The sequence below is a fragment of the Phytophthora sojae genome, assembly GCF_000149755.1.
Source record: "Phytophthora sojae unplaced genomic scaffold PHYSOscaffold_4, whole genome shotgun sequence".
NCBI lineage: Eukaryota > Oomycota > Peronosporomycetes > Peronosporales > Peronosporaceae > Phytophthora > Phytophthora sojae.
The window spans coordinates 1,548,446-1,561,892 of NW_009258118.1; the positions used below are offsets into that span (position 1 = coordinate 1,548,446).

General features: G+C 55.5%; 8 protein-coding genes across 8 annotated transcripts; 4 read left to right on the forward strand and 4 right to left on the reverse strand.

Moving 5' to 3' along the window:
• Nucleotides 1-429: 429 nt before the first annotated feature.
• On the reverse strand, nucleotides 430-2,581 carry PHYSODRAFT_346042 (hypothetical protein; the record flags this gene model as incomplete). The annotated part of the gene is made up of 4 exons (XM_009527674.1): nucleotides 2,093-2,581; nucleotides 1,748-2,015; nucleotides 685-1,677; nucleotides 430-614 (listed from the first exon to the last, which is right to left on the reverse strand). The coding sequence occupies exons 1-4, from the start codon at nucleotides 2,516-2,518 to the stop codon at nucleotides 430-432; spliced, it is 1,872 nt and encodes a 623-aa protein (XP_009525969.1). The 5' UTR covers nucleotides 2,519-2,581.
• Nucleotides 2,582-3,297: 716 nt separating this feature from the next.
• PHYSODRAFT_544689 (hypothetical protein) lies at nucleotides 3,298-4,840 on the forward strand. Its single transcript, XM_009527675.1, has one exon. It carries the CDS (start codon nucleotides 3,370-3,372, stop codon nucleotides 4,708-4,710), a length of 1,341 nt encoding a protein of 446 aa, XP_009525970.1. The 5' UTR covers nucleotides 3,298-3,369; the 3' UTR covers nucleotides 4,711-4,840.
• PHYSODRAFT_504273 (hypothetical protein) lies at nucleotides 4,825-5,667 on the reverse strand (the record flags this gene model as incomplete). Its single annotated transcript, XM_009527676.1, has 1 exon — nucleotides 4,825-5,667. The coding sequence occupies one exon, from the start codon at nucleotides 5,665-5,667 to the stop codon at nucleotides 4,825-4,827; it is 843 nt and encodes a 280-aa protein (XP_009525971.1).
• A 556-nt stretch (nucleotides 5,668-6,223) lies between these two features.
• Nucleotides 6,224-6,961, forward strand: PHYSODRAFT_502306 (hypothetical protein; the record flags this gene model as incomplete). The annotated part of the gene is made up of 2 exons (XM_009527677.1): nucleotides 6,224-6,451; nucleotides 6,536-6,961. Coding segments are annotated over 2 exons (654 nt in total), but the record flags the coding sequence as incomplete, so codon positions are not given.
• A 453-nt stretch (nucleotides 6,962-7,414) lies between these two features.
• PHYSODRAFT_504361 (hypothetical protein) lies at nucleotides 7,415-9,361 on the forward strand (the record flags this gene model as incomplete). Its single annotated transcript, XM_009527678.1, has 4 exons — nucleotides 7,415-8,150; nucleotides 8,217-8,266; nucleotides 8,330-8,921; nucleotides 9,021-9,361. 4 exons carry the CDS (start codon nucleotides 7,415-7,417, stop codon nucleotides 9,359-9,361), a joined length of 1,719 nt encoding a protein of 572 aa, XP_009525973.1.
• Nucleotides 9,362-9,426: 65 nt separating this feature from the next.
• Nucleotides 9,427-10,956, reverse strand: PHYSODRAFT_330962 (hypothetical protein; the record flags this gene model as incomplete). The annotated part of the gene is made up of 6 exons (XM_009527679.1): nucleotides 9,427-9,482; nucleotides 9,565-10,285; nucleotides 10,353-10,434; nucleotides 10,503-10,543; nucleotides 10,612-10,742; nucleotides 10,815-10,956. 6 exons carry the CDS (start codon nucleotides 10,954-10,956, stop codon nucleotides 9,427-9,429), a joined length of 1,173 nt encoding a protein of 390 aa, XP_009525974.1.
• A 339-nt stretch (nucleotides 10,957-11,295) lies between these two features.
• On the forward strand, nucleotides 11,296-11,712 carry PHYSODRAFT_503491 (hypothetical protein; the record flags this gene model as incomplete). Its single annotated transcript, XM_009527680.1, has 1 exon — nucleotides 11,296-11,712. One exon carries the CDS (start codon nucleotides 11,296-11,298, stop codon nucleotides 11,710-11,712), a length of 417 nt encoding a protein of 138 aa, XP_009525975.1.
• Nucleotides 11,713-11,942: 230 nt separating this feature from the next.
• PHYSODRAFT_377272 (hypothetical protein) lies at nucleotides 11,943-13,129 on the reverse strand (the record flags this gene model as incomplete). The annotated part of the gene is made up of 5 exons (XM_009527681.1): nucleotides 11,943-12,304; nucleotides 12,376-12,517; nucleotides 12,596-12,722; nucleotides 12,768-12,926; nucleotides 13,056-13,129. Coding segments are annotated over 5 exons (864 nt in total), but the record flags the coding sequence as incomplete, so codon positions are not given.
• Between the last annotated feature and the right edge of the window lie 318 nt (nucleotides 13,130-13,447).

Here is a 13,447-nt window from a genome sequence, read left to right on the forward strand (position 1 = left end):
GGAAGCCCATCTTCTCTTTGATTGCTTTCTTCGCTTCTGCGATAGTCGTGTGACTCTCAGTGTCCAAAGTGAAGGAGCGACCTTCTTCCGCCACCATACCGTTAACTGTCTTCATGGCCGTGTGGGTCGAGTTAGAGCGTTGAGTTGGCGGAAGCGAATTCGGAAGTGAACAGGGGATTCGTGAGCCTTTTCCCACAAAATCGGGCGGTATCCAACTGTAACGTTGTCTAGCGTCATCTACAGGTACCTGCAGCCTTAGAATTTAGCGCCCTGGGGGTCGTTTTTCAAAGCGTTTATTTGCCTCCATCTTCCTGACTATACTGCTACACTTGAGTGGGGGTCATTGCCGAAGCGCTTACTGCAATGCACACGGCGGCGTTATAGATAACCAGCACGCGATACAGCTCGACTGGGTGTCCTCCGTGCATTCTATTTGGGCGCTGTGAACTTGGCCTTGCTGTCTTCGCCCGTGAGCTGCAACACCTTGTACGGGATGTTGGTCTCGTCCAGCTCCTTGGCGATACCGAGCTCTGCTCGCAGAGTGTACTGCGAAATGTAGTCCCATGTATCAAAGTGCTTCTGCATTTCTGGGTCGGGATCCGCGTACCAGTCATCTGTGCGTTCCCGCGCATTAGAGCGTTAGCAAAACAATGCATCATACCAAAGGGCCATAGCAATACTTACGTCGAATGAAGTCCTTGTCGCGCATGTCGAAGTGTGACATCATGTGCTCGTACGAATTGTAGATTTTCTTGTCGGTCAGCAGCGGCAGCGCAGGCTTGAATTTGGGGTCAATGTGCTTCATCATGAGCTTCTCCCAGTCCACGGTCTCGAAGAACGGGTGCTCCATAAACTCCGCGAAGCCCTTCTCGGGGTTGCAGCCTAGTCGGTGCTCCGGCGACACCTCCAGCAGACGCTTCAAAAAGTCCTGCGCGTTCCGAGTCAGGTGCAGCGGGAAGGTGACGCCCTGTGCCATTTTCTGAAGCTCGATCTTGTGTTGTGTTCGCGGAGACAATCGGAAAATCTCCTCGTTCGCCACCTCCTGGAAGAAATTGCCGCTCGAGTGCATGCTGAACGGCTGGAAGCCGCACATCAGCTCGAAAACGGTGACCCCAAGAGACCAAAAGTCCACTGCAAACGTGTACCCGGGCCGCTGGTCGCGCTTTACGAGCTTGCCCGATATGATTTCGGGTGCCATGTACCCTCGGGTTCCTACTGTAGTCTTCCGTCGCGTGAGCTTCGGCTGCACTGGTGTATACCGGTAGTCGCCCGAGTCGTCCTTCTTCAGCTTCACTGGGTCGAAACCAGCAGCGAGACCCATGTCGGCCAAGATAACATGCCCGTCTTCCCCAAGAAGTACGTTACCAGGCTTCAAGTCGCGATAAATAAGCCCCAGCTCGTGCATGTGGTTGAGTGCTAGGCCGATCTCAGCCGCGTACAGCCGCACTCGGTCTTCGTGTAGGTAGCCGTCCCGAGACGATTTGAGTGCATCCCCCAGGTCGCCGCCTCGAACGAGTTCTGTCACGATGATGGCATGCGCCGGCGTCTGGAAGCTGTAGTGCATGTCCAGCACGAACGGGTTGTGGCAGATCTGCAAAATGTCCTTCTCGGATGTGATCTGGCTTAGTTGATCGTGGTGCTCGTCCAGGAGACCGGTCTTGAGCTGAATCTTCATGGCTGTTAGAGCATGAGTAACGCTGTCAGACCGCTAAACCCATAGATAATGAATGATGCGTCTAGAGCTTACCGTAGTGCTTGCCCGTCGACTTTTTGCGAGCGTGGACGACCCGGCCAAAGCCGCCACTACCAAGCAGCTCCAGGTATTCGAAGTCCTCGATCGTGACCTTGTTGTACGTATCCTTCAGGTCTTTCTTGTACGCCTCATACTCCGGCGAGGACTTGAAGCGCATAAAGGTGTTTTGACACATATCGGCCACGATGTTTGTCATGAGAGGGTCAAAGAATTCGACCGTCGCGCTGGAGCCGTGGCTGGCCTCGAGCTCGGCGATTTTTTTCTGCGGTCCAAGACAGAGCAAACCACATTATCGTGACCATCCCAGCCCCAAACAACAATTATCAAGTGTGCACTCACATCGTAGAGCGCGATGAGGTCGGACGTGATGCTTCCGAGCGCCATGGTCGAGCCGTTCTTGATGTACTTGCGGTAGATGAGTTTGGCCATCGACTTGCGGTACCCGATGGATGGCGCCTCCCGGAACTCCTTGATCTCGACCCAGCAGAAGAAGGTCTCGGACGTCAGGATCTTCTTGGCGAAGGCGCCGATGTGCTTCTGCCCCACGGGGTCGTGCAGCATGTGCAGCAGCTCCTGCTCATTCGTGGACGGCTCGCCGTTGGCCCCCACAAAGGGCTGCGCGATTTTCCACTGCGTCTTGGCCGCCACGAGCGGCACGTGGTGCGGCTTGTTGGCGAGGTTCAGGAACGCGGCCACGATTCGCGACGGGGTCTGCAGACGCATCGCGCCATTCGGGTCCGTCGGCACGGAGGCTCCGGCGCCCATGGCGATTATTGCCCGGTCTATCGATCGATCTCTTCTCTCCTCGCTCGGATTCCAGCAAGGCCGACGTCCCTCAATAGACGGTGAAACCAACCGAACCGATGAACTTCACAGGCGCGAGCAAATATAGCGGATGGCGGGGCTTCCCAGGCACCGCGTGGCCCACTCTTGCTGCTGTATTTACACCAAGACCTCGAGGCAGGGGGCAAGCGCCCCGAGGTTCTGAGCGCGAGCCCCCCCCGGCTATTTTTCACTTGCCAGGCTGCTGGCAGTCGTCATGGCTCACGAAGTCACGAAATCGAGAGGGCAGACCCAGGAGGAAGCGCCCAGGCTGGACCAAAACAGCCACGGCCGACAAAAAGCGCGTTGAAAAGTACGGCAGTGGATCTGTGGTCGTGGCACGGCAAGTCACTCACTACTGGTAGACATTTGATCGACCTCGTTGGCGTCTGCAAATTGTAAGCTATCAGGCTGGAACATCCTGCAGTGCACCAGCAACACATTTCATTTCATTTCATTCATGGACTCGAGCCGTAAGTGCTGGAGGTGCCCCGCTCTCAGGACAGAAACACTCCACCACAACACTAGCGAAGGAAGCACAGTGAGCTTCAACTTGCGCCACGCTCATTCCACCCGAATAGTGGACCCTCTTTCACTCGAACAAAGTATACAGGCCAAGCTTGTCAAAAAAGATTCCTCCCCTCGCAAGAAGCAGCAGCAGCAACGCTAAGGTCTCCGCTATGAGTCGACGACTGCGGGCGTCGCTGCGTCTGCTATTAGCGCTGCTCTCATGCGTCTCCCTCTGCGCCGCCGCCTCCTCCTCGTCGTCCAACGCCACCAGCTACACGCTGACCATGAACTCGGTGGACGAGGACTTCTGCGACTCGACCAAGCAGCTGAGCGGCTACTTCAAGATCGCGGGCTCCAAGTCCAAGAACTACTTCTACTGGTTCTTCGAGTCGCGCGGCTCGCCGTCCACGGACCCCGTCATCATCTGGCTCACGGGCGGCCCCGGCTGCAGCTCCATCCTGGCGCTGCTGCAGGAGAACGGCCCGTGCTCGGTCAACGACGACCTGTCGCTCAAGCGCAACCCGTACTCGTGGACGGAGCGGGCCAACGTCATGTGGATCGACCAGCCCGTGGGCGTCGGCTTCAGCTACGGCGACGTGAGCGAGTACGACACGACGGAGAAGGAGGTGGGCGACGACATGTTCCACTTCCTGCAGGACTTCTTCCAGGCCAAGCCCGAGTACCAGAAGCAGCCCTTCTACGTCTTCGGAGAGAGCTACGCCGGCCACTACGTGCCGGCCATCTCGCACCGGATCTTCACCGGCAACCAGGAGCAGGAGGGCCCCGTGCACATCAACCTGCAGGGCTTCGGCATCGGCAACGGCCTGACCGACCCCGAAGTGCAGTACAAGTACTACCCGGACATGGCCTACAACAACACGTACGGCGTCAAGGCCGTGTCGCACCCGGTGTACCTGGCCATGAAGGCCGCCGTGCCGCCCTGCATCGGCATGATCTCGGCCTGCCAGACCACCAAGGCGGCGTGTCTTGCCGCGCAAACTTTCTGCAACGCCGCTCTGGTGGCGCCCTACTCGGTGTCGGGGCTGAACGTCTACGACGTCCGCTCCAAGTGCGAGCACCCGCCCATGTGCTACGATTTCTCCCACGTGGAGAAGTTCCTGAGACTGGAGAGCACGCTGAAGAAGCTGCACGTGAGCTCCAAGAGCGCCAAATGGCAGAGCTGCAACATGGAGGTGCACGCGGGCTTCTCCTTCGACTGGATGAAGAACTTCCAGCAGCTGGTGCCGCCGATGCTCGAGGCCGGCATCAGAGGCCTGGTGTATGCTGGAGACGCCGACTTCATCGTGAACTGGATGGGCTGCAAGGCCTGGACGCTTGAGCTGCCGTGGAGCAAGCACGACGAGTTCCTGGCGGCGGAGGACAAGGAGTGGACGGTGGACGGCAAGAAGGCTGGTCGGATCCGCCAAGTCGGACCCTTCGCCTTCCAGCAGGTGTACGAGGCCGGCCACATGGTGCCGCTGGACCAGCCCAAGAACGCGCTGGCGCTGCTCAAGGCCTTCACGTTGCCCGAGGAGCATCAGCAGGAGGTGGCGGACGAGGCGGAGCAGCAGTGGCTCGACACTGAGGCCATGATCAAGGACGAGAGCGTCATGAGCGTCATGTAAAACTGGCTGGGAAGACTGCACAAACCAAAATGTACGCGCGCGTGTGTGTATTAGCGAGCCTCCTTAACTGTTCGGAAGCCACTGCAGCTAGCCACAACTAACCTGAATGCAATATCAAAGCGGTTTACGCACGACCAGCGTGTAGCCTCCAACGTTCCCCGCGTGGAACAGACGTGCTACGCTCGCGTATAAATGGTCGAGTCCTCGAGCTGCAGCCTCGCCATCACGAGCGATATGAGTCTCCAGTGTAGCATGGTACTGCGTAGCGCGGTCCGACAGGTACGGCTGCCACTTGGTCGTCACGTCCTGAAAGCTCGGCTCCTCAAACCCGCACGCACTCAACACAGCAAAAAGTTCGTCTTGATGCAGCAAGTCGGCGCAGTAGATGTCCGTCTTGAGCGTCTCTTCCTCCTCGCCCGTCAACTTGTCACCACGCAGGAAGAAATCGTCGACGTACAAGACCCCGCCAGGCCTCAGACTGTCGAAGCACCGCTGGAATAGGTCTCGCCAGTGACCGATGTGCAAGAAGCAGAGCAGCCCCACCACTGCGTCGTACTCGTTGGCAAGCACCGGAAGCGCCAAGAAGTCGCCACTCAAGTGCGTCACTTGCTCGCTCAGTCCACAGCGTCGTGTGAGTTCTGTGGCCGCCTCACTCAGGTCGGGCTGGAGCTCCAGAGCGTCCACCTTGCAGCCACTGCGGTGTGCCAGCAGCCGAGCCGTGCCTCCGAAGCCCGTGCCAATGTCCAGCACCTTCTTCTCCTCTGGAGTCTCACTCAGTAGCTCCACGATGTGGCAGATCGGCTCGTCACCGAAAAAATGCAGCGAGTCCAGCGTGGCCAACTGCTCTGGGTCGACTGACACGTCCTTGCTGGTGTAGCCCAACTCAGCCAGGCGGCGCTCGATGCGGTCCAAGTGATGGTACAGCTTCATGGTCTTGATGTCCTGGTGCTTGGGCATGTTGTTGGTCTCGATAGTGCGACTTGGTACGGAGCTCGTCAATTGCGAAGTGAACCGGCACTTGAGGCTCGAGCTAACATGTTCGTTTGCCGTGTTCAACACATGTTGCATCTTCCACCAATTGCGCGGAAGTTGAAGCGGATTCGTGTCGGATTATGCTGTTTGCAGCAGCGAAGATTGGAACGGCGGTGGGCTGGCTTCATGGTTTGCCGGCTATCAGTAACGGAGACAAGTGATGGCACTGCTGCCCAGCGGTGCTAGTGATCAAGCACATGGTTGCTGCACGTTGGTGACGGCCACTTGAAGACCCTACGAAAGTATAATCGTGAATCTACTGTAGACTCTTGATCTTGAAGACTACGGGACGGCATCATCAATGCATGTTTCATGTTTCTCTAGATGCCTTACAAAACGCATCCAACAACAACTTATGAAGTTCGTGAGCTTGCACGGAGTTGATGTTGGTGGCGACAAAGTTGCTTCACGAAAACTGCCTACGAAAACATACCCCGAAGTGCTATCTCGAAGGGTCGGTGAAGTCGCTTCGACCCGATCGATGGAGGACGATCAGGACCCAACGCAGTCTAATGCTTGGGACGGCTACTACGCTCAAGAGCAGTCAGAGCAGCCACACACAGAAGACCAGTGGGTCGAGTGCATCAGCGACAATGGCGAGACATACTACACCAACCTGATAACGGGGGAAACTTCGTGGGTCAGGCCCGGCTCGGAGGTAGAGCAGAGCTACCAGTCTGCTGCTTGGACTGAGGACCAAACCGAAGGAGTTGGAGAAGGTGCTGCGACTCAATACGAGGCCACCGAGACTTCGGTCTATGCGGACAATGACTTGGGTATCACAGTGCCCAAGTCTGACGAAGTCACCCAATGGCTGGAACTCTTTGATCCGGTCCAGCACGCGCTGTACTACTTCGCGCCGCAGTCCGGTGAAGTTCGATGGGAGCCACCTCCCGACGGCTCAGCGCTCGTTCGACACTGCGATAGTGATGCAGTGTTGAGCACGATCGTTTCGCTGCAAAGGGCTGCGAGGTCGCAACAAGCTCGGGCTCGAGTGACGACGCTAAGGCAGGAGAGGCTTCGAGAGAATCAAGAGGAAGACACCGTGAATGGATTACAACCTCCTGGAGAAGTCGACACTGGCACAGCTCCTCCAATTGATAATGATCCGACGCAGTGGGTGGAAGTGTTTGACCCGGCAACGCAGCAGCAGTATTACTACAGCCCGCGCACCAACGAGACGCGGTGGGACGCTCCGGACACTTTCGTCGCTTCCTCCGAAGATCGCAAGGTGGCTGCAGCTATATCGATCCAGTCGCTGTCTCGAGGTCGTCGAGCACGGAAGCAAGTTCACCAGCTTCGAGCACACGCGCCACAACCGGAGAAGCACCACCAACATTTGCACAATCTACTTGAGGATGACTCCGAGCGAGAAGCAATGTGCCGACGAGAGATGAATCACCAGGAGCTGCTGCAGCTGCAGGGAGGCGACCAATTCTGGGGCCTAGATGCCCATGAGCACGAAGTGTTGCAACTGCGTCTTGAGCAAGAGATACTTGCTAGGACGAAGGCTGTGAATGGGCAGAGCGCTACGATTCAGTCGCCTCATTCAGACCCCACCGAGACAGCCATACCCCGGATTGAGTACCCGGAGTTTGAAGACTTCGACGATGTGATGGACTCAGAGCGGCAGCAGCAAGAGCTCCAAGATGAACATGATGCTCGCACAGCGATGTCCCAAGAAGAGGCCGAGCAATGCCAGAATGGGGACAGCTTTTGGGGTATCCAGACAGAGGAGGCTAGACAAGAAGGTGCCAACGTTGCTATGGCTCAAGAAGAGGCTGCCAGCCGTCAGTTTGCTGAAAGCGTGGTCGAGCAGGCTCTCAGCGCTACGTGGGAGGTCGAAGTGGTGCAAAGGAGTACGAAAGAACTAGCTGCGCGCGGTGGACTAGAGCAGCGCATACAGGCTCGTTATCTGCGCTGGTTCTACGGCCAGTGCATTTCCGTTGACGAGTTGCTGGACTATAGATGGCCTACCAAGCAGCAGCAAGAGAGACTCGAAGAAACATCCTCGCCCGTCAAGAAGCGAAGACTGCCCGTTGTCCAGCCGTACGAAGAAGTTGTTGGGTCAGCAACGCCGTATCCGCTCGACGACTTGGTGTTTCGTGAACGGTTAGAGCGCGGTGACTTGCGCTACGGGCTTCGATCGACGTTGACAGTTCATCACCAAGGTATACACGGCACGAAAGGCACGCGCTTCGAGATAACCATGGCCCCACCCGAGTGCGCTTTTGACGAGCCCACGGCTGCAGCAATTTTGCGAAGCGAAATACTGGCATTTTCGTCCGATCTGCAAGAAGAGGGACCGCTCGATGGTCGGTACGAGCGTCAGGACGATCATGCTGCGGGTGGAGAATTAATGCCGGGGTCTTCAGTCAACTATCGTCGTTCTGAGGTACGCTGCTATTGTGGAAGTGGTCCGCTAAGGTCCAAGATCAGCACTAACTATGAGTTGGTTTGCCTACAGATACCAGATCCGCACATCCCAGCGAGATTCAACGGTGTTCCATACAAACCGAACCAGGTGAGCAGCAACGCACTTTCACCAAGCAGGTCGCACATTGCCTTACGCCCCTCGTGCTTACAGATCAGTCCTACTCGGGATATTCTACGCGGGGACCATCGAAAAGTGAACCAGCTACCGTCCCTATCCAGATCAAACCCGGCAGCGGAAGGCACAAAGCTGCGGCACTTGCAGAAATCAAAGACCAAAGCGCGCGCGAAGTCCAAAGCACCGGGCGCATCTGCGCAGCAGAAGCCCAACAACGGAAACAACTCTGGCTCAACACGCGGACTCCAAGTCGATATCCCTGATGAGCGCACCGACACAACGGAGGAAGATCCTAGGGCTCAGTTCCAGCGACAAGAACATCAAGTCTTGTCGAAACTGTTCGCGCTCATGGATTTGGATGGAAGCGGCACTGTGAATCAAAGTGAGATGAGGTGGGCCCTGCAGCGCGATGCTGAGGTCCACTCCCTTGCCACGACTTCACCGCTGCTTCGCTTGCTGCTGAAGCAGCGCACCCGTCTCGAAGCCCTTTTCACAAGTCAAACTGTAGATGGGGATGCACAAGACAGCAACACCGGCGTAGCTACTCGAGACGAGAGCAGCGATGAACTCTCGTGGGACGAGTTTCTAGCCCGGTGCGAACGCTCGTATATCTGTTTGATGACTGAAGGTCTCATCCAACCTGACGCCATCACTACTGCAAGCCGAGCTGAGCATCGCAACAATGCCCCCAAGAGCTACGAGCACGTCGATCCGTCCGAGAGGGAAGCAGAGGCAAGAACGATCCGGCGAGTGTTTGCATTACTCGATATCGACCAAAACGGTGTGGTGGACGTTGCCGAGGTCCGGAGAGCTCTGTACAACTCGGCCGCGAACTCTCATAAAGGTGCTTCCAGACCATCTTCCACTGCAGTTTCCCGAGAACTTCGAGCTCTGGTTGAGGGCTCCAAAGCATTGCAGCCCATGCTGCACCAAGAGCTGTTCATGACAGCATTCACAAAGTTTGAGCCGCTGGACCCGCGCGGGATCAGCGAGGAAGAGTTCGTGGCTTTCTGCCTTGAGATCGCACAGGTAGCTGCTGCCAATAATATGGCGACCAGCGTAGGATAGCAGGATGTGGACAGCCGCAATGGACTACACGACGTGGGATCATCCTAGGAGTTTTGCTTTGGCTCTTAGCATTGGCTCCAGCACGTCGAATAGTGCAGCAACAGCGAGGCGAGCGCGAGGCCTGTGCTCAGGGTTGGCAGATATCGCTGTGATCGGATAAAATATACAGCATGGCCCACTCCGCCATGCGAGTATGTTAATACCTTGCTGAGATTTCTCCTTTGTCGACGTTTTGCTGGGAATATTTTTCCACACCAATTGATCAAGTTTCGCCGAGCGCTCTTGAGTCTCCACCCCACTGGCAAAGGTGTTCAAGACTGGTGCGAATAGCGATAATGCCGATAATTCCACGAACGGCAGTAGAACTTCAGCGAAATTGTAAGCAGCTCCAGTCCGATGCGGCTCCATCAGACCCACCTTTCGCTTATTCCAGCAAATCTCAAGCACTCGTTGAAATTCACGCGGCTCAGAGTGACTCATCACGGCGTTCTTTGCTCCCCATTTGCTCTTCTTTTTGGGTTTCTTCTTCTTGCCACTGCTAGGCTTGGTAGGGGCCGAAATGATGGCACGAGTAGACGCCATGATGTTTCGAAAGCTAATATTCTGCGTGCTCCTGCGGGATATCTCGGCGAGAGAAGGGTTGACAGAGCGCACAGCCTTTCGACACTCCTCCTCTCGGTCGTCCACGCTCGCCACTTTCGTGCCGCTATTTCGCTTGTCAGCCTCATCATCCCTCTGAATGTTTCCAGCTGCATCGTCCAGGCGACCCGAGTAGTAGAAAAAGAGGAACGTGTCTTCCGGTGCTCCTGCAACATTTTGAGCGCCTTTCAGTTGAGACAGGAAAATGTCTTCACTTAAGCTGATGAGCTGGTGCTCAATCACTTCGTCGATTGCCTGAGAGAATGCGTGACGAAAGCGACGAGACTGGATTGCACGCAAGGTAATGTCAGCGCACCAGATTCATTCACAAACAGTGTCAAAGTCGACTTACAACTTGGTTCAGCGTGGTCATCAGCTGCATTTCGACGCTTTCCCCATTTTCGTAGTTGTAGGCCGCGCGACGGACCAACCACCTGCGAGAAAGGTCCCAGAGGAGTGGATCAATACATTTCAACTCAACATAACGGCTCTAAGGACCTACTTGGCCACGCTTTCGTCGAAGTCGGGCTCCGTGAACAGTACCTGTTGGTGACGGAGAGGGATGGATTAAACGACGTCACATACTAATGAACAAAATAAACTAAACGAACCACAAGGAGTTTGTTGGATGGGGTGACTGCGAGCACCATATTTTCCAGCGGCGTGGCAAACATGACAATCTCTGCACCAATTGCCGAATCATCGCTTGGGGCGTTGTTGTCCACTGACCGGGTGCTACTTCCTAGCGAAAAATTCAAGCTAAGCATTAGTTTCCATTGAGCATACGACAAGAATAAACGCAGCTTTCTCATACCCGCGAAGTTTTGGAGCGCAAAGATGAGTGCACTTAGGTTGAGTCGCTCGGTCTTTGGGTGCCGCGCGTCGAACGCCTCGGAGAACGATTTGGTGTAGTGCAAGGCCCCTGAGGACATCTCAACCAGCACCACTCCTTCCATCAGCCCTCAACGGAACGTGGGCTCACTGTTTCTGTCGGAGTTGTGATCTCCAAAGGCTCCGTCAAAATAGCGTGAGACGAGGGAGATGCTGTTGCTGGCGGTGCTTCAAATGTTATCCTGATAAGTATCAGCAGTGTGCCTCGTTAGAGCAACTCCAAACTTGCTTGGACCAAGCGCCAACAGCCCTCCACCAACATCACCACTCGAACTACAACTCATAACGCTGGTATTTTTGGCGATGTCAATGCTGCATCGAGGGGTTTCACTTCGGGAACCGGCGCGCCGATCCATTAGCCAGAACACAAGTCCACAGTCACAGCAAGAAGGTATCCAGGAAGTATGCCGGAATCCCAGCAAGCCGAGGCCCAGACAGCGGAGGCCCAGACAGCGGAGGCCCAGACAGCGGAGGCCCCGCAGGTTGATGCCCCCGTGGCCGTCTCGGACGTAAACGTCATCGCCGTCAAACCGCACAAGTCAACCAAGAAGAACGAGTACCGGGTGCTCTGTTGCGGCAACTCGTGGCAAGACCTCCTCATCATCCCCGTGTGCCTCATGGGCGTCTACACGATGCTCGGTGCCATCTTCGCGCTCTGCACGCGTGCAGTGCTGCAGACGGACGACACCAACACGGCGCTCTGGACGTTCTTCGTCTTCTACGCCTTCTTCCTCTTCATGCTCGCGCTCGTGCTGGCGGCTGTAGCGTACAACCGCAAGATGCTGAAAGAGCACGAAGACGCCGATCCGGAAGAGCTGTAAGGCCGAGAGCCACAGAGCTACCGATCCGTGACTCTGCAGCGCATCTCTTGCTGGATGGCCATCTATCCAGCCTTCGCACGCTAGGGTCATCGAAGCTAAGTAATACTACCCCCATACATTCATTCAGCGAGCTGCAGTCGTGATTTATTACACCTTGAAGCATGCTAGCATCTGGGCTTGTTGGGTCTAGTAGCCCCATGACCACGCCTTTCGGGATTGCTGCTGCTGGTTACAGCGCTGACAGATACAACGTTATCACCACGGATGAAAAGTTGTTTGATATACTCGCGTTGAGTGCCCCCGGCACTGGCAAGAACGCGTCGATTCCAACGACGATCTGCTGCCGAGAAGACGGCGTCACCAGCGGCACGATTGCCCTCGCGCACTTCTCGAAGCAACCTCTCGTGGGTGTTGTGCGGGACGAACTCTTGCGTGACATCCAGCAGCACGAGGTTCATGTGCTTATCAAATGCCTTCAGGAAGCCGGAACACGTCCCACGCACGCTGTTGACACGACGCACCACTACGAACACGCGCATTCGCTCCAGAAAGCAGCGACGCAGCACTCGAAAAGGCCCCTCCAAGTACGTATCTGCCAGCATGCAACATCAAACACAGATAAATACGCAGCTTTAAAGCCCAGCCAGCCGGATCACTCGTTACCTGCTAGTTGTTCGAACAGTGACGGCGTAGCAGTCACAGCGCTCGTCTTCTTGGTCACTGCCGCCTTAGCCTCAGCTACCGACGGGCTCGCCTTCTTGGGTCTTGTAACCAGAGTCTGTCTGCTGGCGTCCGACTCTGGAAGCTACACCACATCAACACAAAGTATACTACTGCTGGTAAGTCTCAACTCTCCTGCACCCTGCATTCGGGAACTTCTTACCAAATGACGACACTTTTGGATATTATCCAGTGGATATGCCGTCGCCACGGGCAAGTTCAACAGCTTTTTAGGGGCTTGAAGCGCCTTGAGAGCGTCGAACTGTGCCGAGCGAAAGTCCAGTGGACTGCTGGTGGCTGGAATCAGTGCGTATGGCTTGAAATCTCTCTGGTACTTGACCGTAGGCTGCGGCTTCAGCGCCTTTGCCTGGCCCTCGACTCCTTGGTCGTCATTGTCACCCACAGACGTGAGGTCTGGTGCTTCTCCGTACTTCTTGAAGAGCTTCGCGCACAGTTGGCGCTCCCGACCGGCGAATTTGCGCACGATTTCGGCGCTACAAGGTCAAAAGAGCAGACACATTAGGATCAGCTTGGCTGGACTGCACGACGGCAATAGATCAAGCAGGCAGTGATAGAAAATATGTTACATCAAAACTCTAAATTAGAGGGGGAGGATCACGCACATGTTCTGGTCATTGCCTGGGTTGTGCTTCGCGTAGAAGGCGCGCAGCCGCGCCTCCATCTTTGCGGTCTCCATGCGGACCTTGGTCGAAAGGTTATCACACCTGCTTACTTTCTACCAATCATGTTAATTTCCCGCTAACTTGGACGCAATTGAATCGCTTTTCCGCCCAATCAAATGTGATAAAAATGGACTCATCAGAATAAATGTGTTTAAAAACACATTTATTCTGAAAAGTTTGCGGTTCCAGGTGAATTTACGTTACCTGAAGTGCCTCGAGAAACTGCATCTTGGACTTTTTTCCAGGTTTCAGGTTCCAAATTTGCTGTAATCGTTTTTTTTGCGGCTTTGCAATTATAATACTGTAAAAACGGTAACTATGCCCCGTGGGGT

What these genes read in the sequence shown, in the direction of transcription:
- PHYSODRAFT_544689 (XM_009527675.1), top strand. Translation starts at nt 3,370, where the DNA reads ATGAACTCGGTGGACGAGGACTTCTGCGACTCGACCAAGCAGCTGAGC.